General features: G+C 43.8%; 2 protein-coding genes across 4 annotated transcripts in view; both read left to right on the forward strand.

The window, feature by feature from the left end:
• tdrd12 (tudor domain containing 12) overlaps positions 1-15,830 on the forward strand; it is a 30,270-nt gene extending 14,440 nt beyond the window's left edge. The window contains exons 15-33 of the mRNA XM_082540124.1: positions 865-925; positions 1,105-1,212; positions 3,320-3,502; positions 3,576-3,729; positions 3,833-3,960; positions 5,411-5,599; positions 9,588-9,716; positions 10,387-10,504; positions 10,621-10,760; positions 11,280-11,497; positions 11,762-11,843; positions 12,015-12,196; positions 12,307-12,514; positions 13,207-13,299; positions 13,475-13,641; positions 13,739-13,981; positions 14,532-14,596; positions 15,025-15,097; positions 15,200-15,830. Coding sequence (XP_082396250.1) covers positions 865-925; positions 1,105-1,212; positions 3,320-3,502; positions 3,576-3,729; positions 3,833-3,960; positions 5,411-5,599; positions 9,588-9,716; positions 10,387-10,504; positions 10,621-10,760; positions 11,280-11,497; positions 11,762-11,843; positions 12,015-12,196; positions 12,307-12,514; positions 13,207-13,299; positions 13,475-13,641; positions 13,739-13,981; positions 14,532-14,596; positions 15,025-15,097; positions 15,200-15,443 — 2,785 coding nt within the window. The 3' untranslated portion in view covers positions 15,444-15,830. The remainder of the gene's footprint in view (positions 1-864; positions 926-1,104; positions 1,213-3,319; positions 3,503-3,575; positions 3,730-3,832; positions 3,961-5,410; positions 5,600-9,587; positions 9,717-10,386; positions 10,505-10,620; positions 10,761-11,279; positions 11,498-11,761; positions 11,844-12,014; positions 12,197-12,306; positions 12,515-13,206; positions 13,300-13,474; positions 13,642-13,738; positions 13,982-14,531; positions 14,597-15,024; positions 15,098-15,199) is intronic.
• A 3,290-nt stretch (positions 15,831-19,120) lies between these two features.
• ankrd27 (ankyrin repeat domain 27 (VPS9 domain)) overlaps positions 19,121-25,216 on the forward strand; it is a 29,820-nt gene continuing 23,724 nt past the window's right edge. Inside the window, exon 1 of one of the 3 annotated variants that reach the window (XM_082540132.1) lies at positions 19,121-22,043. Coding sequence is in view for 2 of the 3 variants with exons in the window: in XM_082540131.1 (XP_082396257.1) it covers positions 23,324-23,341 (18 nt within the window). In the remaining variant the exon portion in view is untranslated. Of the gene's footprint in view, positions 22,044-22,929; positions 23,342-25,216 lie in introns of those variants that run through there. The other 2 variants (XM_082540131.1, XM_082540130.1) reach the window with 2 other exon arrangements.

Genomic DNA, 25,216 nt, shown 5'->3' on the forward strand with positions numbered 1-25,216 from the left:
TTTATTTTTTAAATTGTGTTAACTGCACCTGATGATGAAAATACAATTACTGGCTTGGATAAAAGGTGTGTTAATCATTTCTTTGAGTTTGCTTGTAAAATCCACTCACCGGCCACTGTATTAGACACACCTGTATCTAACTGCTTGTTAACAAATATCAGGCCCCGTGTGATTGGCTGATCAGTGAGCAGCAGTTCTCTGGGGAGAAAATGCCTTGTTTAAGGTCAGAGAAGGGCAGAACGGCTTCGAGTTGATAGGAAGGCCAATAGCAAGTCAACCAAGGTGTGCAGAAGAGCATCTCTGTCTTGAAGCAGAAGAGCTACACAGCAGAAACTGAGGCTTCTGTTTACACAGACTCGCCAAAAGTGGACAATAAAAGATAGAAAAACACTGTACGACCTGATGAATCTTTATATCTGCTGCAATGGTTCAGGGTCAAAGTTTGGCATGAACAACATAACAGCATGGATCCATCCTGCCTGTAACTCCACGCCGAGTGTTGTTGCTGACCGTGTCCATCCCTTTATGACCACAGCGTAGCATCCTCTCAGCATCATCTCAGCGGCCTCCACATTCACCAAATCTCACTCCAAAAGAGCATCTTTGAGACGTGGTGAAGCACGCAACAGCTGTGTGATGATGTCCTGTTAACATGGACCAAAATCTCTGAGGAGTGTTTGCAGAAGCTTGTTGAATCTGAGCCATGTAAAATGAAATCGGCTCTAAAGACAAAAGCAGCTCCAACCTGCCACTACCAAGGTGTACCTAATGAAGTGGCTGTGTAGTGTAGTACTATGTCAGGCAGTAATTTGTGTCCAGACTGTTCGACTGAAGTAGTTTCTTCATGTTCTGTCTGTGATGCAGCCTGTTGGAGTTGTTGAATCCACAGGCTCTGAACCCCGATCCCGACGCCCAAGACGCTGTGGTACGTTTACGCAGACAACTCTGATTTAGTTAGAGTGCAAATAAAATTTAAAAAATAATTATTTTACCTCTTAGAAAATATGAAAATGAAAGCCTGTAGATTTATTGGTTGTTACTCATGCAAACACTGCTCATGATGTTATTTAAAGCCTCCTTTGTCCTTTCACCTGGATGTCTCAGGTTTCTCCCCTCGACCCCTGCCGGAGTGGGATTCTGGTGCACGCTACCTCCCCAGCAGAGCCGTGGATCAGTGTGAATGACCCCGCCATCGCAGACACCCTCTGCTGGGTAAACAAGAATACGCCCTGAGTTTGTCATCAGGATCTTTAACATGCTAGGAAACGAGAGTTTAGTGACCTGAACATTCAGGTGTAATTGTAAATGTTGTGAAAGTGGTTTCGTTATTAACAACACAGCATCAGATTCAATTTCAAATTTGAAATGTTCTCAGAAATGGTTCAGAAATACAAATAAAGTTGTTGTTAATTTACTGATTATTTCCTTCATCTAGAGTATTTAAAAGATGGACACACTGCCGCACTTTTTTATTGTTTTTTCAATGAAAGCGTTGAGCATGGGGTTGATTTGAAGTTGAATCTGAGGACGAGTGTGTGCTTACACTTGACTCTGATTGACATAAAGGACATTTTAAATTCAGTAAGATTTTAAACTATCATGTGAGACCATAAGATCACGAGTGCAGGTTTAAGGCACTTGAGCATCAGCTTCCCTTATAGGACACGGGAGTGCTGCTGTCGCCATAATTTTAAAACGCAACGAGGCGCTGTCGCTGTCCATGAGGACCGAGCGATCAGACAGTGAGCGTAGCGATGCTGAGACTCGAGGCATCAGAGCCTGGCCGAAAAAAATCAGCGCCTGGATTTAACTAAGCAAACAGGTAAGAGTGATTCGTAGGTTTCAACTGGCAACAGGTTATTTAACCCTGAAGCAGTAAGTAGCTTCTCATTTCTTAACCTACCGTGTTTGAAGACATGGTCCTGGAGAAGAGAAGCTTTTACTCGAATTGGGATCAAATTATTGTCCTTCATCAAGCAAAGAAATAATGTGGGAGAAACTGAAAGTACAGAAACTGGGTTAAAAAAAAGAGTCCAGCATATTAAAACCTGGGAGGACAGAGGTGAACCATCATCTTTGACGAAGAAACGTCATCATCGTGATCTGACATAACAAATGTTGGTGAAATGTGTACAACGCGAAGAGGACTTGGGACTGAGACTAAACTGCTGTGTTATAGTAACAAAAGCACTTGGTGGTTGGATGGTCTCATGAGTCCAGGTTTAACTGGGGTGGTGCTTCCAGCATTCATACAAACTGTGGAAGATGGTTCTGGAAGTCCAAAAAATGCATCCAACACCACAGAGGTCAGACCGAAGCCCCAGGAAGACTTCACACAGTTCGACTCTTGAATCATCAATTCAAGTTCTTGGTGAAAAATTACTGCAACTCTGGACGGAAGTAGATGTTTATGTGTATGTCAGCTTACCTAAAGGTTATTAGAGGGACAGGAATCCGCACTCATGCCTTTGGTCTCAACAGACTGTAATCCTTCAGTGTCTACAGCTGAAGTAGTTAAATTATAGCCATAAAAAAGAGCAGCTAGGAAGTAACTACTCCGCTAATTACTCATCCTCTGCTGAAAGCCCAGCAGAGGATGTACTTCCTGAGGCAGCTGAAGAAACTCAACCTGCCAACACGGACGATGATGCAATTCTACACTGCAGTCATCAAATCCATCTTCACCTCCTCCATCACCATGTGGTACGTTGGAGCCACTATCAGGGACAAACAGACTGCAGCGTGTTGTGCGCTCTGCTGAGAAGATGATTGACTGCAGGACCTGTACGCCTCCAAGACACTGGGGCGTGCAGCTCGGATCTCAGCTGACCCTTCTCACCCTGGACACAGACTGTTTAATCTGCTCCCCTCAGGCAGGAGGCTCCGGTCCATCCGCACCAGAACCTCTCGCCATGAGAACAGTTTCTTCCCCTCTGCTGTTGGACTCATGAACCATATATATATATACTTAGCACTTTTAATTTTTATTTAAGTGTTGTCTTACAGTATGTTTTCCTAATGTTGTAAACCTGTGCAACATTTGGCAATAAAACCCTTTCTGTATTACTGATCTTATTTGATAACTATCCGTTTCATCCGCGCTCTCATGTGACTGCTCAGTCTTCTCTTGTGTCAGTCCCTCGCCGCTCTTTAACCTCCATCTGAGTTTCAAACAGTCAGTAGAAAAGGTGGACGTAGACACCACGGCTCACGAAGCATCTGTGTTTTTTGAGTCGTAGTACTGAGACAGCATCTAGTGGGCATTAGAGGAAGTGCGGTTTTTTGGTGGTTTCCTCTCACAGTGACCGTTTGTCTCCAGGTGCAGCGGAAGCAGTACAGCACCTTGTCTCCAGCTGACTGTTACAGCTGGCCAGCTGTGGCTCGAGGATACCATACCCTTGTTATCTCCAGCAGCGCAGACCAGCCGCTCAGCTACCTTACCCCACTCCTTACCCACATCATGCTGAACTCCATCTTCACTTCCCACACCTCCAGCTCAGGGGTGAGTGCACACACAGGAGGCAGGAAGCATGGATGAATTCTGCTTTTGTCACTATCAATTCGTATGTTTGTAGCCCATAGCTGTGCTGCTGTGTCCCGGTTGGGAGAAGGTCCAAGCTGTATATGACCTCCTGGGGGTGAGTAAGGTCTCCCAAAAGCTCTACCCCACAACTGTGCTGCTGGGCATCAACAAGGACGAGGCTAAGAGTGTCAAGATCCCCAAAAACTGTGAGTTAAGCATAACGAGCATCATCGCAGTCTGCTAGGTGGTCGATAAATGATTGATTTACATCAGTAACTATTCAGAATCTTCTAATCTGATTAATTCCAGGCCTGCTGTTGGTGACCACTCCTTTCAGTCTGGTCCGTCTGCTGTCCTGCCACTGCTTCCTCTTCCTGCGGCTGTGCCACCTGGTGCTGGACGAAGCTGACCAGCTCTTCAGTCTGGCTCCAGATGAGGTGATGACTTATGATGTACAACTGTAAATGTGCACACATTGCGTCAGTTTTTAGTTCTGTTTTCATTGACGGGCATCAGATAGGATCAATTCAAATAGTAACCTGTAATAAAACTTATCAGAGGGGTTAGAGAGAATTATTTCCAGAAAATGCAAAGCTTACAAACCTGAATCCAAAAGATAAGCAGAGTACAATGTGCAGGGGTACAGAGGACGTGCAGACTGATTGTGGGGGCAGAAGCCTCGGCAGAGAAGCCTAGGTCTCCAGCCTCCAGCTCACTCAGTGTTCCCAGGACATCCTGGAGAGGCTCTGTAGCCCCCTCAGCTGGCTCCTTTCGATGTGGAATCATTGAACTCCTCATCCTGCCACTCTTAAAAGGACCTCATTTCCACTGCTTGTATCCACCGTCTCCGAGAGCTTGTGACCATAAGCGAGGGTTGGAAAATAACCAATGATTACATCACTAATGATTCTTCTGCTCCACTCTTGCCTCACTCCTGAACAAAACCCCAAGAGACTTAAAGCATATAATTAGTCTGTGACCCGGAGGCCATGGTCCTGCTCCGGCCTCAGACTTTGAGGTGCTAATTCACACGCAGCTGTGAACTGCTCCAGTGTGAGCCTGATGCTACCTGCTGATGAAGCCAACAGAACCATGCTATCTGTAAAACCCAGAAGTGAGATCCTGAAGCAGAAGCTTTCCACCCCCTGGCTACCCCTGGATGTTCTATCCATGACAGCTATGAACAGAATCTCTGTCAAAGATTCAGGTTTGTGTGTCCTTCGAACAGAGAGTGTTTCAGAATAAGAGTCTTTTATTTTGAAAATAGGCTAGATTCTCCAGGCCCTTCCTGCCCAGCTCACCTGCTCTGTGCAGGTTGATGCAGTTTCTGTAAAATACTACATCTAGTGCTATTTTACGTGACAGTTAGCAGAGAAACTCTTCTGCGATCCATCTGGTGAAATTAATATTGAAACTAGAATGTGCTGCAGTTACATCAATGTTATTCTCTGATAGCTGTGTTTGTTTCAAGGAAAAATATGATCTTCTGTTTTATTTGTGAAGTCGTATTTTGTAGTGACGGGAAGTGGTCATTATTGATGGGAATGAGCAGAACGGACAGGATTAGAAATCAGAGGGACAGCTCAGCTTGAGCTGAGGTTAACAAGAGCAGGTGCAACATGTCTGCACGGCCAGTCACACAGGTGGCAACACAAATGTAGAAAGTACAACACAGCATGACACAAAAGTGGCTTTTGAAACTGGAAACAACAGATTTTCAGGCCTGGTGTTCTTTAGCTACATTAAACCAAAAAAAAGTATTTTTTACCATTGATAATATTTTTAAGAGAGTAAACTGCTATTTTGTAGTTAGACGGTGTTTGTAGTTACAAAGAGTTTGATGGTTGGATTTTACCAAGCCTGAAATATTTTTGTTTCTTCTGTCAGATGACGACCATCTTGCAGCACTTCCAGGTCACCTCTGACAAGGAAAGTGATTCCTGTCCTCCACAGCTGATTGTTGTAGCCAAAAGATGGACAAATCACATGGAGGGTTTGTTATCCACTTACATGCCATGCCCCAGCATCGTCATAAGCGTTCCTGAGGAAGCCGCTCTCTATGGTAACGTTCAGCAGGTCAGTAAAAACTTTCCTGTTCAAATTAGGGTTAAACAGTGGTCTCAGTTACCTTTTTTTAAGTATCTGCATAAAATAAGAGTGAAGGGGAAGGAGCTGGGTGCAGTGTGAAGCTGGGCACACACTGTGTGATTTTTGGCCCAGTTTAAGATGATTTTTTTAGTTGTGTTACCGTTTTAGGGATCGGCCCGAGTTTCGCCTTAATCACGTGTCGTGCATCGTGTAGTATAGACGGGGTAATAAGACCAGCTCCTGATAAGCAATAGTATGGTTACAAGAACATCAAACCTGTTTAAAATCCTGGTCACCCCTCGTGAGGCTATCACACAGTCTGCCCCAGGGCAGCTGTGGCTACAACTGTAGCTGCCTCCACCAGTGTGTGAATGGGTGGATGACTGGGTGTGTAAAGCGCTTTGGGGTCCCTAGGGGGGGCTAGTAAAAGCGCTATAGAAATACAGGCCAATTACCATTTTTAGCAGCGTCACAAGCCGATTTAGCGCAACCTCTGATGCTGTAGATGCGCAAACACAGAAATGTCAGTGAAAAAGACGAAGCGACGCCACAGTACAGCGTGTGATCTGGACACAAGCGATGGAGCCACAACTTGTAGAACTTTGGCAAGCTCGTCCGAGCCTTTTCGATGTGGCCTGACAAAATTATCACGACCACAATAACCGTGAAAAGAGTTGGATCGTGTGTGGGTGTGTGTTGTATTGTTGATTTTGTGTTGTATATTAGCCATATAATGTAAGTTTTGGTAACACTTCATGTTACCAAGCTAAAATCTGGACACAGTGTGAGCACTCGGGTCACATCGAGCCGTATAGTGCGAGAACATGCATCGTGACCTACGAACTTCTAACCCCTGCGAGTAGAGCAGGGCGATATGGCCAAAAATATTTATCACGATATATATTTGAAAATTTGCGATAATGATATACAGGGAGTGCAGAATTATTAGGCAAGTTGTATTTTTGAAGAATAATGTTATTATTGAACAACAACCATGTTCTCAATGAACCCAAAAAACTCATTAATATCAAAGCTGAATGTTTTTGGAAGTAGTTTTTAGTTTGTTTTTAGTTTGAGCTATTTTAGGGGGATATCTGTGTGTGCAGGTGACTATTACTGTGCAGAATTATTAGGCAACTTAACAAAAAACAAATATATACCCATTTCAATGATTTCTTTTTACCAGTGAAACCAATATAACATCTCCACATTCACAAATAAACATTTCTGACATTCAAAAACAAAACAAATCAGCGACCAATATAGCCACCTTTCTTTGCAAGGACACTCAAAAGCCTGCCATCCATGGATTCTGTCAGTGTTTTGATCTGTTCACCATCAACATTGCGTGCAGCAGCAACCACAGCCTCCCAGACACTGTTCAGAGAGGTGTACTGTTTTCCCTCCTTGTAAATCTCACATTTGATGATGGACCACAGGTTCTCAATGGGGTTCAGATCAGGTGAACAAGGAGGCCATGTCATTAGTTTTTCTTCGTTTATACCCTTTCTTGCCAGCCATGCTGTGGAGTACTTGGACGCGTGTGATGGAGCATTGTCCTGCATGGAAATCGTGTTTTTCTTGAAGGATGCAGACTTCTTCCTGTACCACTGCTTGAAGAAGGTGTCTTCCAGAAACTGGCAGTAGGACTGGGAGTTGAGCTTGACTCCATCCTCAACCCGAAAAGGCCCCACAAGCTCATCTTTGATGATACCAGCCCAAACCAGTACTCCACCTCCACCTTGCTGGCGTCTGAGTGGGACTGGAGCTCTCTGCCCTTTACCAATCCAGCCACGGGCCCATCCATCTGGCCCATCAAGACTCACTCTCATTTCATCAGTCCATAAAACCTTAGAAAAACCAGTCTTGAGATATTTCTTGGCCCAGTCTTGACGTTTCAGCTTGTGTGTCTTGTTCAGTGGTGGTCGTCTTTCAGCCTTTCTTACCTTGGCCATGTCTCTGAGTATTGCACACCTTGTGCTTTTGGGCACTCCAGTGATGTTGCAGCTCTGAAATATGGCCAAACTGGTGGCAAGTGGCATCTTGGCAGCTGCACGCTTGACTTTTCTCAGTTCATGGGCAGTTATTTTGCGCCTTGGTTTTTCCACACGCTTCTTGCGACCCTGTTGACTATTTTGAATGAAACGCTTGATTGTTCGATGATCACGCTTCAGAAGCTTTGCAATTTTGAGACTGCTGCATCCCTCTGCAAGATATCTCACTATTTTTGACTTTTCTGAGCCTGTCAAGTCCTTCTTTCGACCCATTTTGCCAAAGGAAAGGACGTTGCCTAATAATTATGCACACCTGATATAGGGTGTTGATGTCATTAGACCACACCCCTTCTCATTACAGAGATGCACATCACCTAATATGCTTAATTGGTAGTAGGCTTTCGAGCCTATACAGCTTGGAGTAAGACAACATGCATGAAGAGGATGATGTGGACAAAATACTCATTTGCCTAATAATTCTGCACTCCCTGTAACTGATGTGAGACAAAATACAACTGCACAACTTTACTAGCGCAAAAAAATTTTTTCACTTAAACAAGCAGCTGTTTTTATGTGCATTAAAGTTATATAAAAAGTTAACATTGTAAATGCAAATTCCTTGCTGAAAGTTTAACCAAAAAACATTTCCAGTAGAAATGGGCTGACATATCCTGAGCATAACCATGTATAATATCCACTGAAGTTAAAAAGAGGTGCTTTGCAGCATTAAACTGCAGTGTGCCAAATAAAAAAGTCAAATACGGATTTTTCAGACCATAAGGTGCACGGGAATATAAGACACATTAAGCAAAACAAAGCAGTCAGATAAATCTAACTTTATTAAACTCATTCTTCTTGCTTCCTCCACTTCTGTACCATTGATTCATTAATGCTGTATTCTATCACAACTGATCTATTCCCATGTTGTTGCAGTATATTAATGACTAACCTCGTGTTGTGGATGGATTATCTCAGTTGTTCTCCTGACTGAAGTTTGGTCCGTTTACAGCATCCTGCCATGCGATTGCATTTGTCCCTGACTATCAGGAACCCTCACGGTAACTTTTATCGAGTGGAAAAAAGTTAGCTTGTTTATATTATGCTAACATAGCTGTGTCGCTAGCGGTCACGTAGCACATCATTATATAGCAGCTAGCCCAACTTCAGTAACCCTACAAACGTCACTGCTGTTTAGTTTTCCGTCTTCATTCATGTTGCAAGTGATAGCAGAGCTGTACGTTTGATTTTATTTCAGAAATCTCTGTCAGAACATGCTACATCATCTTTAGGTGGAAGCTAGCGAGCTAACTTCCTGCTAACTTCTAACTCCGTTAAATGTAATAAATTCTGTTTTCATGGATGCCTGGATGTTAAACTTCATAGTTACACCTGGTAAAGCAGCAACGCTGATCATTTTATTGAAGATGAAAGAATTTAGACAGTTTTTAACTCTTAGTGATGCTGCAGTGTTCGTTTGACTTTGGGACCTGAAGTGGACAGAGTTTAGGACCCAGATTACTCGCAGATTTATGAGCACCTCAGTCCGACAGATACGGCAATAACGGCCGCTTGCATGTTCTACAAAAAAAAAGTGCTTTGTTGTGTATCTGACGGACAAACACCAAACCAGTTTCACATCACTGAAGTGGCACCATTTTTACAAACCAGTTCTGGTTCATCTGTTTCACTCAACGATCCGCCTTTCTCATTCTCCGTTACCGCCATGCTTTTTCTGCCATGTGTGTATGAAAACAAAGGCACGTTTTATGCGTTGCGCGTTTTACCCATATTATATCGCGAGATTTCATTTTCTTATCGTTGTCTAGCATTGTACCGGTATTACCGTGAACAGTATGATATGGCCCAGCTCTACCTACGATTCAGTCATACAGTTTGATCAGGAGCTGAATAACGCAACTGAAATAATCGCACAGTACATTAAGCGGAAGTCTCTACTGGCTTGTGTTTTGTTCCCCCTGCAGGTCATCCTCATGACTCTGGATATCAGTAAGATCTCAGTCCTGTTGGGAACGCTTGGCTTCAGCCCCGACGTCGGCCAGAAGACGCTGATCGTAGCAAACTCCTTTCAGGAGGTCGAAGATGTGTTCAAGGTGACACTCGGGCTGCTTTTTACATCCAAGTATATATTTTGTCATAAAGTCAGGACAGGAAGATATCGACTTCATCCTGTCTCTCAAACACAATGATCTCATATAAATGTATGCAGTGAAACACAGATATCCAGTGCCGTAAAATAACAAGTCAATCCTTACTGCTTCAATAATAATAATGGATTGGATTTATATAGCACTTTTCAAGGCACCCAAAGCGCTTTACAATGCCACTATTCATTCACTCTCACATTCACACACTGGTGGAGGCAGCTACGGTTGTAGCCACAGCTGCCCTGGGGCAGACTGACGAGGCCGCCATATCGCGCCATCGGCCCCTCTGGCCAACACCAGTAGGCGGTAGGATAAAGTGTCTTGCCCAAGGACACAACGACCAGGACAGAGACAGGGGATCGAACCGGCGACCGTCCGGTTACAGATGAGCTCCCAACCCCCTGAACCACGGTCGCCCCGTAGTAATACAATAATATACTCTACAAACAAAACACTAGACACATAAACCTGCTTCACTCACACACACTGATGTTTTATAATCTTCACCTTTTAAAAACAGCTCCAGTTCTCTGTGGCACTCAACTGTGTGCAATTGATTAAACTAAAAGTAATAATTTTAATTTAAATCTGCCCTCCTGACCTTTTCTTCCGTCAGGCTGTGAGCACCAGGTCAGTTTTCTGCCTCAAGATCCACGAGGGGTTAACTCACGACATGGACTTTGTGCTCGAGCAGTGGAAGAAGGACATCGGCCCCGGCACTCACGTTGTTCTCGGTAACTGAAAATAGTTCTCAATTTGTTTTGATGGTGACCGTTAACCTGATTACATGAACCTGAACGTGAGCCGTGCAGTTGTCATTTCTTTTTCTTGTTTGACCTTTGACCTCTAGTAACCACCGACGATTGTCTCAAGGGTCTGGATATCAGAGATGCGACCTGCATCGTCCATTACAGTTTCCCCTCCTCTCCTAAGCTCTTTGGCAGCCGACTCTTCTGCATGGCTGAAAACTTCAGGAACTTCTCAAAACGAGTAAGAACGAGTGGCGGATGCACTTTATTAGGAACACCTGTACACCTGCTTATTCAGGTAACACAGGGTCCTGCAGCTACAGAACAAGTGTATGCTCACACAAACATCCAAACAGAAAAACTGTGGTTGTCTATATTTCTTCTGCCGCTGTGCTCTGATCTGACCCAGAATTAAAAGTTTAGTGATCATCTCGTCTCTGCAAAACCTAAAGAACCTCAAGAGGAGCTTGACAATGAGCCCAGCCGTCAGCAAGGCCTCCAAAATACTCATATTCCAAAGTGATCAGACTGTAAATGAAACAAGCTGGTGCAGCAGAGTTCAGGAGATTAAGACCCTGAACACCACCCTACCATTCTCTGGGGCTGACAGTGGAGCTGTGTGGAAAATATGGCTTTCAGAGCAAAGGGAGGCCATATGTATTTTGGTGTTCTTAATAAAGTGCTCAGTATTAAGAAACGTAAGCAGATGTTAACCGTCAATGTTTGAGGTCCTGGATGACTTTTTAATTTTTCTCCTCAGGATCAAACGAGGAGCAGCTCAGCCGTCACCAGGTCGGTGCTGCTGATCTCAGAAAGGAACGCCCGCCACGTCATTGGGATTCTGCGCTACCTGGAAAGGGCAAATGCCCTGCTGCCCCCCGAGCTGCTGACCTTCGCACAGGGGGTACAAATGGCACGCGAGGACCAGAAAACAGACCGCCCCCTCTGCAGATACCTGAAGAGTTTTGGCGTGTGCAGGTCTCCAGATTATACACGACTCTGTGGTTTCAGTCTTGTTCACTGGTCCGGGCCTTATTCTTTAGTCTGCAGATAAGTTTGTCTGTCACATGGATGACTTACTGGCAGCCATCTTTCTCATGCTGGGTTCTTTTGCCAATCAGATTTTTACCTACCCTTTTTTTTAATTAGCCATATTGTTGCTTGCGTTGTCTATAACATCATGAGTTTCAGACAGTAAAGAGAAAATGACTTGTATGTTATTCTGTGTGCTTTCCCCTGCAGAAACAATGGCATTTGTCCTGAACGCCACCGCTTCGTCTCACAGCTGGATCAGTCCAAACTGCCGGCATCTGGAGTCATAGAAGTGAGGATGATGCTTCTGTTCTCAGAGTGATGTTGTGAATCATGGTGCAGCTGTCAGGATATTACATTGGCTCAGTAGTGGAGTTCTTGGATGAAACCCTGATATTTGTTTAACGATCACTGATTGTACTTAAAACAACACAAACAGTGGATGTGACTCTGTGTATCCGAGGTTGTACCGCTCTACATAAAGACAGCGTCAGTCTTCTACGGCCGTATCGTCGAGGAGGAGGACGGGGGCTTTGAGAAAATGGCCTCTGAGATGGCTTCGTACTACGCAGAGAAGAAGCTTGGAGCCAAGAAGCTGCTGGAAGGAGGACTGTACGCTGTGCAGGAGGACGATGTCTTCCACAGGTCTGACAAATCAAATCTAAACACCACCGTTGGGTGGCGATGATTTCAGCCTCACACTCTGGGACTGCGAGTTCATCACTGTAAGTCGACTCCTGTCTGTTTTCTATCAGGGTGAAGCTCCTCTCTGTGCCCGACAGAGGCGGCCGGCTGTTTTTCAGCGTAGTTGCTTGCTTCATTGACATGGGAAAGGAGGAGGAGGTGAAATCCTATCAGATCCTCGAGCTGCCGGAGCAGTTTCACTCTCTGCCTGGACAGGCCGTAGAGATCGTTGTCTGCCGGGTCAAACCAATTGATTCTGAGATCAGCTGGCACCCCAAGGTTTCCCTTTCTCACTTTGAAGTCATGTACACTCACAGCTACAGCCGCATTGTTATCGAACACAATCATTCATTAAGTTAGGATTAAAAAGGATTACATCAGAGACAAAGTACGGGGCTGAGCAAGCTATCGAAAAGTGTCAACTATAATTAAGCTCCGATTTAAATTCCAATTAATTCCTCTGCTGCTTCCACCACTTCTCTCGCTCTCCTCTCTGATTTATTCTTAGAGCTGATTGGTTGCAGAGTAGGCAGTCATTCATCAGCGCTGGCGTTATCTTTCTGCTGCTGTTGCATTTCTGTTTATTCATTATAAGTTGATCTGGGAGCTACTGGCAGCCGTGAATCTTGCTTTGGGCACAAGAGCTTCATATCCTGGATGAGCCCCCAAACGTTTTACAGTCTATGTGCATGATTTAAGATGCCACCATGCTGTTTAAGGTCAACCAGATGTTTAATAATGAAAATATTGTTTTTTACAAAGAACAAACAGAAATAAGGGAGATGGCAGCCTTGACCAAAACAAGCAGCTAAACTGCTAAATGTTCCTCTGAGATCTGGAGGCAATAATTCATGCATTCTCTGACTTTACTTCTGGTAGATAGACATTCTTCACCAGAGGTTCTCTTTCCATCTTAAGAACGGGACGAGGGAAAAAGAGTGTTTAATTTTCTATTTGTTTTGCGCCTGCAGGTTACCAGAGCCATCAGCCAGAAGATCCGCGGACTTCAGCATCGAGCTAGAGTAGTTCTCAGCCTGGGAAACACAGTTTTTGTTGATCCAATGGTGATGTTTTACATTTTAAATCATCTCTCCATACAGCCATCTGTACAAAGCTGTTAATATTTACGGTTTACAAAGCTTAAAAAGTCTCAGTTTTTAAGTGTGTCCTACCTGAGCTGGACTGGTTTTTAGCACCGCCAGTTGTGTCGGGATTCCCTTTTTGTTTTCTTCCTTGAAGGTTCGGGTCACCCAGATTCCAGGAATGAAAACTGTCATCAATGAATACAACGTCCAGGCGGAGATCCTGAAGACCCGGATGGGAATCGGGAACCCGGAGCACGTGGACCTGCTGAGGGCGCTGTGTGAGGAGAACAGCAGCAGCAAGGATGAAGGTCACATGTCCAGGTGAAGGGACAACCAACCAAAGTATTCACTCGAGGTCTGATCAGCCAATTTTCTTAAAAGAAGACTAAAGTAGCAGGTGTTTGTGGATTTTTTTCAGGCTTGGAGATAATATTACATCTCTGAAGGATGTCAGGATTACAGCTGAGGAAGAAGTTCTGGCCAACAACCTCAAGGCTCCAGACCTTTCTCCACTAGAGCCAATGAGGTCAGGAAACCAGTCCCTGGTCCCAGCACCTACAGACCACCTGGTCCCAGTGTGTGATCAGAACTCCCAGTCAGAGAGTGAGGGTGGTTTTGGACAAAGAAGCACTGATAAGAAGCCAGCTGAGCAGATGGAGAGGTTTGTATTCTTATGATTCAAAGGACGAAAAAACAGACATTTTCCACCAAGCATCTGTCAGAAGGTTTCAGACGACACAGCACAGGAAATGTCGTTCTCGTATATACACAGCCAAAAAAGACATTTCTGTAGAGCTGCAGCGGTGTTTTTAACACTAAGTTGTGGAAACAGCGGTAGGTGCTGGACTGAATGTGAAACACTTGAAATAAAGACCTAATGAACGCAGGTAGTTTATTTGCAGTAGGATATGCTTGTTGTCTCGGTTAAAAAAACATTTGGATAAGTAAGAAAAGAACATGCAATCCAAGCTCTGTGCAAAGAAAGCTGTCATCAGGCTCTGTTTTACACAAAGCGCCTGAGAGCAGCTTACACGTGTAGATGAAAACGCATTAAACTCTCACAAAACAACAGAAATAGTCTCAGAGCACAAACCTCACTGTAAATTCCATCCATGGACGAGGTCTTCCAGTTTTCTTTATTACTCAATGCTTTCCTTATTATCCTTCAGATGTTGTGTCTGACTTGATCTTTATCATTCTCCTACACGCAGCACCAGAGCTGGAGACGTTTTCCCATCAACCAGCTACACTGCTGCTCTGAACCTGCATGAAGAAGGTAAAAAGCTTATTCAGTCCAAACTTCAGTAACAACAAAGACATCAGAGCTTTTCCAGGTTTTAGATGGGCGTGGCTGTTACCTTTGCCCATAAGAGACGCGAAAATAATATATGAAATCCATCCTAAATTTTAAATACAGGTCTGTTAGTACAGTAACCTCACAGCAGCCATATTATTGGTCAGATAATTGCATTACAAAACTCCAACAGCACAAACACGGTCCAGAGGTCCAGTTCAGGTGAAGCCGGGCAGCAAGCTAGCAGCTAGAGCCGCTCATGTTGCCATCCACCTGTCACTCAGAGGCCACGCCCCATAAAAAATTACGTAAATGCAAAAAGTTTTTTTCTTTTTAAATAATCTTTTGGCTACTCAGCGTGTAGTTAAGTGTGTGTGTGTGTGTGTGTGTGTGGGGGCACGTGTATACAGGTGTGCAGGAAGGTGCTGGTCAAAGCAGTAGGCAGCAGGTCATCAGCACAGGCTCTGATGATGCATCACAAAGGTAAAAGCTGGAAGAACTCCCCACAGCAGCATCAGTACCTAAAGGTGTTGAGTGTCCAGAGCTTTGATTTTCGTCCTAACGTGCATCTCCTGGTTGTTTCAGTTTCCACCCTCTGATCCGCTGGTTCCAGACGCCCGACGCTGCGATTGTCACCGTGAAGCTGGCAAACCCGGAGAAGCAGCGCTGCGACTTCTGCTCGGACAGAGTCATTTATAGGTCTGTGAGATTCAGACCTTCAATGAGCGCTTGCCTATTTGGCATCACATCCAACATTCAGTGGAGGTTGTTATCTAGAGCACTTTACACAGGTGGGAGTGGGTACATGTTCACCATAATTTATTATTAATCCTTTATTTATCCAGGTAAAAAATCTCATTTCCAAGAGAGACCTGGCATCATGGCAACAAAAGTATAACCAGCCTGCATGTGAATTACACTCGAGTTTAATCGTGAGCTGTGAAAACACTCAGTTCTGTTTGGTATCTGACGCAAAGTTAATCAGTTCTTTGGATTAATGAAGTTATTTTGTAATCTATTCTGAATAATTCTCAGCCATTTAATTAAAAATCCATAATCTAGAGCAGATGTGCAAAATGTTTAGGCAGATACATTGAAACGCTGGTACAAGGAAAAGTCCATCACAGAGTTTATGTCCCGTAATTCAGCAAATAGTTTCTGCTCCTGTTGTTTTGATTTAATTATTCCACCCTCCCAATAAAATCTTTTAATATCAGCGTTTAGTGTCACATTATTACAATTATAATTCTACAATTAGCTTCCACGGTGCTACTTTTAAAAGGCATTCAAAGCTTATTCGTGACACTAGCAGGTCAAATATTCGTCTGCACTGCCTTCACTGTGTCATTAGTCTAATCAGTCAAGTCCAGCTTGTCGTCTTCATGGCCACCAGACATCGCTCCAGCATGTCCTGGCTCTGCCCCGGGGGCTCCTTTCAGTTGAGCATTCCCAAAACACCTCACCTGGCAGGTGTACCGCTCCGATACTGAACCACCTCAGCTGGTTTGTTTGGATGCAGCTCTACTCTGAAGTCCTCCGGAGTGATTTCCATTCTCTGACCTTTCTGCAGCCTGTAGCCAAGATCTCATCTTTTCACTAACTTACCACAGCTCAAGAAGTCCTGTTGTGGCTCCTTGAGCTTGTGCCTTTTGGCACAACCAGGTGAGGTTCTTGATCTTTATGGACCGGTTGCCACTTCCCCAGTGTTTCTGCGTCTGTGATCGTTTAAAGTCTACTCGTTTAAAGTGTTTGTGGCCACAGGTGAGAGTAGGAATCTAAATTGTCCACTAAATGGACAGCGTCACCGTCCACATCACTGCAGACACTGCACCAGTGTGTCATTTCTGCTTGCCTGCACTCGTAAGACATAAACCTCTAAAAGTGCTGTAAACACTTCTGACTCAGTCTTCAGTTTGAAACCTTTCAGATTGTATTTTAGTCCATAAATGATGACACAGCCATACTTTCTGGCTTTCTGATTGGGTATTTTCACATGACCTTTTTTTTTTTTTTTTAAAGAAAACCAGCACATGAACCATAACGAATATTTAAAATTAAAAGTAAAAAAAATAAATACAAGATCGGCAGCCTTTGCAAATCTTACTCTGATTTTAAAAGTCAAGGTGCCAGACTGCTTTGCTGTCATGTATAAAAGTCCTGCCCACTCTCATCCCATCAGAAGCAGCTGAGCAGATGGAGAGGTTTGTATTCTTATGATTCAAAGGACGAAAAAACAGACATTTTCCACCAAGCATCTGTCAGAAGGTTTCAGACGACACAGCACAGGAAATGTCGTTCTCGTATATACACAGCCAAAAAAGACATTTCTGTAGAGCTGCAGCGGTGTTTTTAACACTAAGTTGTGGAAACAGCGGTAGGTGCTGGACTGAATGTGAAACACTTGAAATAAAGACCTAATGAACGCAGGTAGTTTATTTGCAGTAGGATATGCTTGTTGTCTCGGTTAAAAAAACATTTGGATAAGTAAGAAAAGAACATGCAATCCAAGCTCTGTGCAAAGAAAGCTGTCATCAGGCTCTGTTTTACACAAAGCGCCTGAGAGCAGCTTACACGTGTAGATGAAAACGCATTAAACTCTCACAAAACAACAAAGTCCTGCCCACTCTCATCCCATCATCTTGAAGTTACTTAGCCGGTCATTAAAGTTGCTCCACCTGTCCTCTGGATCACAGGCTGACCGCCTCGGTCAGGTCTTGCCCCCCCTGTGTCATCATGTTTCCATCATCAGTAAATCCTTAGGACCCAGCCTGGCAGTTCTCAAACAGCTGCCGTCTCCTCCATTCTCAAAAAAACGGACATGGCCCTCATAAATACAACAAATGACCTCACTGCTGCAGACTGGGGACACATCAGCATCCTCCTCCTCTGGGACCTTTCAGGAGTTTTTCAGTCTCCTTAGTCCGTCTTTAACTGCTTGTGTAACTACTCTGGCCTCCCTGGTTGTGACTTCAGAGGTCCACAACATGGAATTCATCCACGACTCCACCCTCTCAGTCATCACACATTAAATCCTCTCTAAAACAGACTCCAGCCGCTGAAGCCTCGTTCAGTCCTGGACGCTGCACCTCCTCTTGCTCCCAGTCAAGTCCTGCGTCTTCTGTAAAATCCTTCGCGCCCCGTTTATCTCACCACCACCTCCCTATAAAATCAGACGTACTCTGTCCCTCACAGCAGAGGGCAGTCCTCTGGGGACAGTCCTACTGTATTTACTACAATAGATGACTACACAGAAGAACTGGTCCTTTGCTGATTGCTCTCTCTTTGCTGATTGTGTTCAGTGGCAGCGTGAACGGTCGGTTCTACAGAGCTGACCTGGGGCTTCGCTACGAAATCGCAGCTGACGTTTGCTGCTGGGAAATGAAATACAATGAACCAGTTCTCAAACTGGTCAAGCAGCAGCCGGGAATCTGGGACAAACTCCTCAGAAACAAGGTACTGATTTAGTTTTCTTTGATTTACAGAAGAAATATAGGATTATCTTCACGTTAACTGTAAGGAAATATAGTAAAAGCAGTAATTGCCCCTTGTTATGAAAAGCAGCAATACTAATAGGATATTTCTTGTCCTAGAATATATTTGTGAGTTATGACATGGAGCACTTTGAGGGTGAGGAAGAGGACGGAGTGCCAAATGGTAAGATCCTGAAAGCCCAACGAAGTCTAAATGTGACTGTTATTGATGGAATCTGAGAACGTGAAACGCTGATGTTAGGGATTCTGGATAATGTGCACAAAAACGGAATGATTTGCAAATCACGTAAGCCCAATATTTAAAACCTTTCTAAATAGTTTGGATGAGGACATCAGAGGTCTGGAGAAACGCAATGTTCAAAGCAGCGATGGTTGTAAAGTTGGTGGATTGGAAATGGAAAGCTTTGCCTTTCACCTCGGTGCTCCGCCCCCGCACTGCCACGACTCCCGGCTGTTTCGCCCTCACAGACGAGAAGTCGAACAGTTTATGGAAACATTGTCGGTGTCAAAATGCAAAAGATCATTGGTTTTCACAATAAAAATGGAAATATTGATATAATGCAGAGAAACGTGTGCACAGGCCAGCCTGCAGACCTTAAATGTTCAGGAACACGTTTCTCTGCATGGTTCAGACTGAGTGAAGCGAAGTCCATCGATCTTCTTCCACTGGTCCCATTCAGGGTGACGGGTGTCTTGCTGTGTGCGGCACTACTGTGATGCAACATGTAAAACGAACAGATATTTTCTATCATCCACAGAATTTCTGCGTTTGTGATGTTTGATGCGTTGTCTTTGTACTGGTGGGTTTTTTTAAACTGATTTTTGAATCATTGAATTGTTTTTATTTATTTCCCTTCAGTGTTGCAGCTCTTCAGCTTTCTTAGAAACAGGATTTAATGTTTTTACCCTGTTTTATTTTTTGGTTGTCAGGTCAGTGGTTTGTGGAGAACACGGGTGAAGATGACTGGTACAGGAACTCGGAGAGCAGCAGTGAGAGCGACGACTTTATATAACATCCTCCAACCATCGTCATCCTCGGGGTCGTGGTGTCTGTTCTGTGACCTTTGACCTCAGTAATGTTTGAGGCTTCTGCCTTTTCAATGGGAGCAAATTAACTTCAGCACAGAGTAGGGGTTCCAGATTTACTTCCACGAGAGTCCAGCTGCAGCGTTTCTCGCCGTCATGTCAGTGACAGGAAAAAAAAATTCAGATTCTGTTTTCACTTTGATTTTTTCCCCCGTTGTTCTGAAACAGTCGTAGTGTTCCCCCCTGTGTGTGTGTGTGTGTGTGTGTGTGTGTGTGTGTGTGTGGGGGGGTCACAGGGAATATTGTCAGGTAAATGTAATGACTTGAGCCAAAACTGCATTTAGATTTTTCTTTATTTCAAATTCTCGTCTGTAATTGGTCGCTTCGCCTCCATAGGAGCTTTTTATTGTGCAGCAGCAACAACAGCAAAGTCTTAAATATAAAGTTTACAATAAGAAGTGTACATGTATAAACTGACGGTGAGAATTTAAACTAGTCTAAGATTTAGAGATTTGAGAGGGAGTTGTTTTAAGTTTGAAATGAAAATGTTCCTTTTTAAGCTTAATTTTACAGATGATTAAAAATATTCAGTGTGAGCTGACGGTGCCGGCTGAGATTCGTGCCCCATGCTTGTTCCATTTCAGATTCAGGTCGTGAGATTCTTGTTCTCATTTGTCGTGTTAAAGGGAGTCTTTACTGCTGTTATTTAGTGCAGGTTGGTTTCATAGTGTTCAGCCTGGGCTTGTTCTTGTCCTTAAAACTCTCTTTGAGGAGAAGAACACAGACGAGCAGCTGGAAGATGAAACTGTTTAACTTTTGCCATCGCAGTCGATTTGAATCAAACACTGGATGTGACTGAAGGGCCAACTTAGAGCTTTAATTCAGGTTTTCACACCAGTTCTGTGTTACTGTTTATGAATTACACCCATTTTCCCCACAGTGGCCCACTCTGTAGATGATGATGATGATGATGATGATTCATCTGTAAACTGTTTGCATTTCCATTTGTGAAGGCGTGGCGTGATTGTTGACCTTCACAGTTATACCTCTGCCTCCTCGTCGTGTTCTCGGTTTGTTAGATCTCGTGAAGCATGGAAATACCTCTGTGATCATCCACTGTATTTGTCTCGCAGACACTTTGGTGCTGCTGACGTGCTCGGCGCTTTCCTTCTTTTTAAAGAAAGATCCAGATTGTTTATTTGGCCAGTCCTAAAGGTTTCTTTTTCTTTCTTTCTTTTAGCCTCGCTCGCTTCCTTGATGGAATAGTTCTGTGTATTTCATCTGCTCATGTTGTCATGGAAGGAGCTGTCTCATGGTGGTTGACTGTGTGTGTAAATGGCTGTAATTCCTAATCAGTTAATGCAATACTTGAGTCACACTGAAAAGGAGGAGCTGGGACGGAGGCGGGTTGCAAAGTGGCCGTCAGTTAATTTTTTTCTGTTTCCTGTAAAAGTACTCAGTATTTACTGTAAATTCCAGCACTTAAGAATAGCTTTGTTAATTTTGGAAAGTTTCAAACTAAGACATTTGTACACCCAGAAGATCTGCACTCAGCTTTTTTTACTTTCAGCGAATAAAAACACGTGAGACTGAACTGAGGTGACATGAGAGGAAACTAGGAGGAGAGGTTTAGGAAGGATGGGTGTTCTCGTGTATGAGGCACCAAACAGTAGCTGACGCACCTGGAAAGCGACTCCTCTCACTCGGCACCAATTCCCAGAATGAAATGATCAAAATAGACGAGGGGGAAGAGAAAATGCAGAGGAATGAATCGCCACCACCTTCTTTTGCCCACCACAGCGACTCATCGGCCTCCATCTCCTCCTATCCCAGCGTCGCCCTCTGCATGTCCTCCTTCACTACATCCATGAATCTTCTCTGAGGTCTTCCTCTTTTCCTGCTGCCTGGCAGCTTCATCATCATCATCCTTTGTCCAATAAGAGAGTCAATGAATGGATGATGATGCTGAACTTGCTCTCAAACTGTTCTCATTTCAAGTTTCAGCTACTACATTAAACTTCCTGGGTAAATCTGCCTCCTGCTGGTGAAAGGTGTTTGCAGCAGGTCATTTGTTTCCAGTTCTCTCTCTTGGTTTTACAAAGTGCTGCGTGAAACTTGTTCTTCAGTCTCCTGTACCTCCACCTGCACTAAAAACAGCAAAGTCTCAGGCTGGCGTTTGTTCCCAGTGACTCCCGTGCACGCATAAATAAAATTCATTTTGCAAAGTTTGAAGCTGTAACTCGGCTCACTGTTTCTTTAAATGTTGTGTAAAGATTTGATTCTCATCACTTTGAGTTAAAAAAATGATTTGTTCACATAAACTGCTTCTGTCACTGCTATTTAAAATGTATATACATCCTGCAAACTTGGTATAGCATCTTACATGCAGGTTAGTGCATGGAAATTACGGAAATAATTAAATATGGAGACAGCGCTGGGGAAGTAAATAAAATTGAGAACAAGCACAAAATGGATAAAATAAAGTAGTGACATAAAAAATAATGCTTGATGAAATGTGTGGTCTTGAGCTCCGATCCTATCAGAGACCTGGAAGTGTGGGTGTAATGGTGGTGACGGAGAGCTACAGAAGATGGAGGTGCAGTACACCGCGCTGGCCTGTAGGGGTCGGTGTGACCCGGTGCGCTTCTCCCCTTTAATTTGTCCACATCAGATCCCATAAATGAAACGTTCGTGTACATGAACGCGTTTCTTCTTCTGTAAAAGTTTTACTTGGACAGAATCAGACTCAGGACGCTATAATCGGCGAATCGGCTCGTTTTAGCAGCTTATTTATCGCAATTCGTCTCGCAAGGTTGATAAGCTCGTAGGGCTCCTGGCAGGCTGCTGCTGCTGAGGCTGTTTGGCTTTGACATGCTAAACCCTGGATGACCGAAGGGACTCGTTAATAGCAGGTAAAATCAGTCTTCTTCCAAATCATCACATCTGTTGGCTCAATTCCGTGTTTGGAAACGCTAACGTGTCACTACGCTAAGGCAACAGTAAATCCCCAGAAACGCTAATGCTACAGGCTGTATTTTTGGTTTTAGCTAGGAGGCTAATTTAAAAACTTAAAGTCCCCGTTTACTGACAGACGCACAAAACCGAACAAACAATTGTTAGATAACTATGGAAAACTTCAAATATTAATTTATCAGCGAGCAGCATAAAACTCCTCCTTGCACCTGTCATGTGAACGGTACCGTGACACAGTTTATTAGCTACTTCCAGCGCCACGCCAGACTCCATTCACAAAATGTCAAATTTAAGAGTTACGACTTTAGTTTCATTTTAAGTTACCTTCTTGTTTTATGGATATCTATACCACAAAACAAGAAAATACACATTAAATTGTATTTGTTTAAATATAATAGCAAATCGAAGAAGAACATCTAGGTGTTTACTCGAAACAGATGGGTTGATAACCCAATATAACACAGTAAAAAAAATCATAATAGAAAGAGAGAGTATGAGTGAACATATGAGATAATAAGACTTAAAAGAGTGGAAGAAAACCCTCAGGCCACCTCTGCTAAGTGTGAAGTGCAAGTGTGCCAGTTTAAAGCTGCATTTCGGAGAAACCTGGAATATAAAATCCAAGTCCTTAGTGATGCGAATCAGTTAAAAAGATAAAACACTCCCGATTTGTCTCCTTGTTTTGTGTTGAAATGATCCTACTTTTCCTTATATTCCTTCATGTCTCCTATTCTAGTGGTGAATATTCATACTAAACATGACCAAAGTTTTACTAAGACCAGTGTGTGCATAAACATCCTACAGCTTGTGAGGGGCAGCCAACCAGAAGGTGGTTGACTTAGAGGGGGCGGAGCTAATACCGCTCATCTTAGACGAAACAACTAAGCATCCACTCAGGAAAGTGAGTCTGTGAGTCATTGTGTCTTCAGATCACAGGACTTTGGTGTGACTGGGGTTTATTATCCTGAGTTTGGACGGTGATCTCGGTGTTTTGTTGGTGATGCTGTTGTTCCCTTCAACCTGAGGCTAAGACATCAGCTGTGAATGTGGCTCAAGCCCGAGTGGATGGACATTCCTCTGTCTGCTGTTTTGCTTCCAGCCTGGGAGGTCACGAGGGTCACGTGATGTTTTTTTCCCAGCATGGAGCTGCTCGGGTGGGGATTTACTGTGTGTGTTGTGCTGAACTGGTTTCCAGTGCGTGTGTGGGAGCTCAGGGAGGATGAAGCTGACCTCTGAGGTGAGTGGATCACCTGCAAGGTGTGAGCGGTCAGTTTAGAGATTTTTAAGAGATCAGAAAATGTTTAAAAACGTATTTTTCTGTCATTAAATAAAAATCTGACTCTTTAATGGGCAGAACTGATCGTGTTTTCTGTAGAATTGATCTGGTTTGTTGTGGTTTTGGCGCGCAGATGAATGAAGTGTTTTTAAATTAAATTTGGCGCTCGTACAGTAACGTTTGTAATCTCATGGATGTGCTGCAGAGTATCATTTCAGTCATGTTTTTATCAGACCTCTCAGACCACTTTCTGTTTTCATTGAGTTTTCTTTGTTGGCATTGTTTCTCCTTTTGATGTTCAGGCTAGAAATGGGAAGAAGAACAGATTACGTGGATCCCACGCCTTTGTTTTATTAGCTGTGCTGACTTTTTAAAAGGTAAATGGTGTTTTAATAGAAAAACCCTCGGACTCAGCAGCCAAACTTCTTAAAAGAACCAAGAAAAGTGAGCACATTACAGCCCTTCTAACGGTTCTGCTGTTTGGATTGATTTTTACAGTCTTATTGTTATATTTTGAAGCCCTGCACGGCCCCTGTAAAGGTACTCGACCTGCTGTTCTTGTTCCAACTGGTGTGCGACTTCTGATGTTAGCGAGAAGGGTTCGAGCTGTTAGGGCTTCTGGATTGTGGAACAACCTGCCTGAGGAAATGTGTGTCTTCTTTACAATCACTGCTAAAGACTCGGTTACGTCTTAAGACTTCATCTCTGACTGTATCGTTATCATTTTTAATGTTAAAGTTTACGGCAGTGCAAATACAAACAGAGTGAGCAAGTACGGCTGTTTGGAAGGTCTGCAGGAGGAAGCCTCTTCTCTCTAAAATACAAACAGCAGCACAGCGTAGCTCCACACTCCTGGAACAGACAAGACCACAGTGGAGATGTTCGTCCATCACGCACAGCAGCACGTCTGGAGGAAACAAACACCTCATACAGCCGTCAGCACGGTGGAGGAGGGACGATGATCTGAGTGGACCATGAGCTCCTCTGTAGAGTCAGTGTGAGGCCGTGTGTCCCACAGCTGAAGCTCGGACCAAACCGGGTCATCAACAGGACAAAGATCCCAGCACAGCAGCAGGTCTGCAACAGAACGACCGAAGAAGAGAAGAACGGAGCTGCTGCAGAGCTCAGAGAGCTGTGCATGAGTCTGAGACCCTTTTGCTTTTCTCTGGTGATCTGTGTTCTCTGGGTGAGGTGTAAGAGCTTTGCCTCAGGCCGAACACATCTGGCTGATTACACATCTGCCGCCTCAGTGAAGGAAATCACACTTTTATAACCTGTGGGAATTTTTAACTTTTCACTTGCAGAAATGTGAGACAGAAAATGGAGCGTGGTGGTTTTTACTTTCCTTATCAACACAACGACAATGATATACCAGCTAAATGCAGGCAAGGAGATGACCTGCTTTTTTGTGCATTGTTTCCACAAAACTCCAGTTGCAGCTCACTGATGTGTGGGGGAAAGTTGTTTATTATTGAATGCATGAACTGAGATAATCAGTTTAGTCCCAAACACATCATTCAGATCCTCACACTGCAGACGCTACAAACAGGGAACGGCTTTTACTTCAGAACTGGACTAAAATGCCTGTTTATTGAACTAGCTGCTGATTACGTTTCAATCAGTCGAAACAACGAAAAAATAATCGGCTCTGTTACAGTTGGTGCATTCAGTGTTTTACCTTTGAAAGGTTTAGAAAATGTTCCACTTCTTTCAGTAAATCCAGATGCTGTAACAGCAGTTCTAATCAGACAAGCTTGACCAGTGTACACCTCTGACTGGTTCTTTTGAAGAATGGGAACAATTTTAGTTGACACCAGTCTTTTGGTCATCGGTGTG

This window comes from Aulonocara stuartgranti, assembly GCF_965226115.1.
Source record: "Aulonocara stuartgranti genome assembly, chromosome: 7".
NCBI classification, from domain to species: domain Eukaryota; kingdom Metazoa; phylum Chordata; class Actinopteri; order Cichliformes; family Cichlidae; genus Aulonocara; species Aulonocara stuartgranti.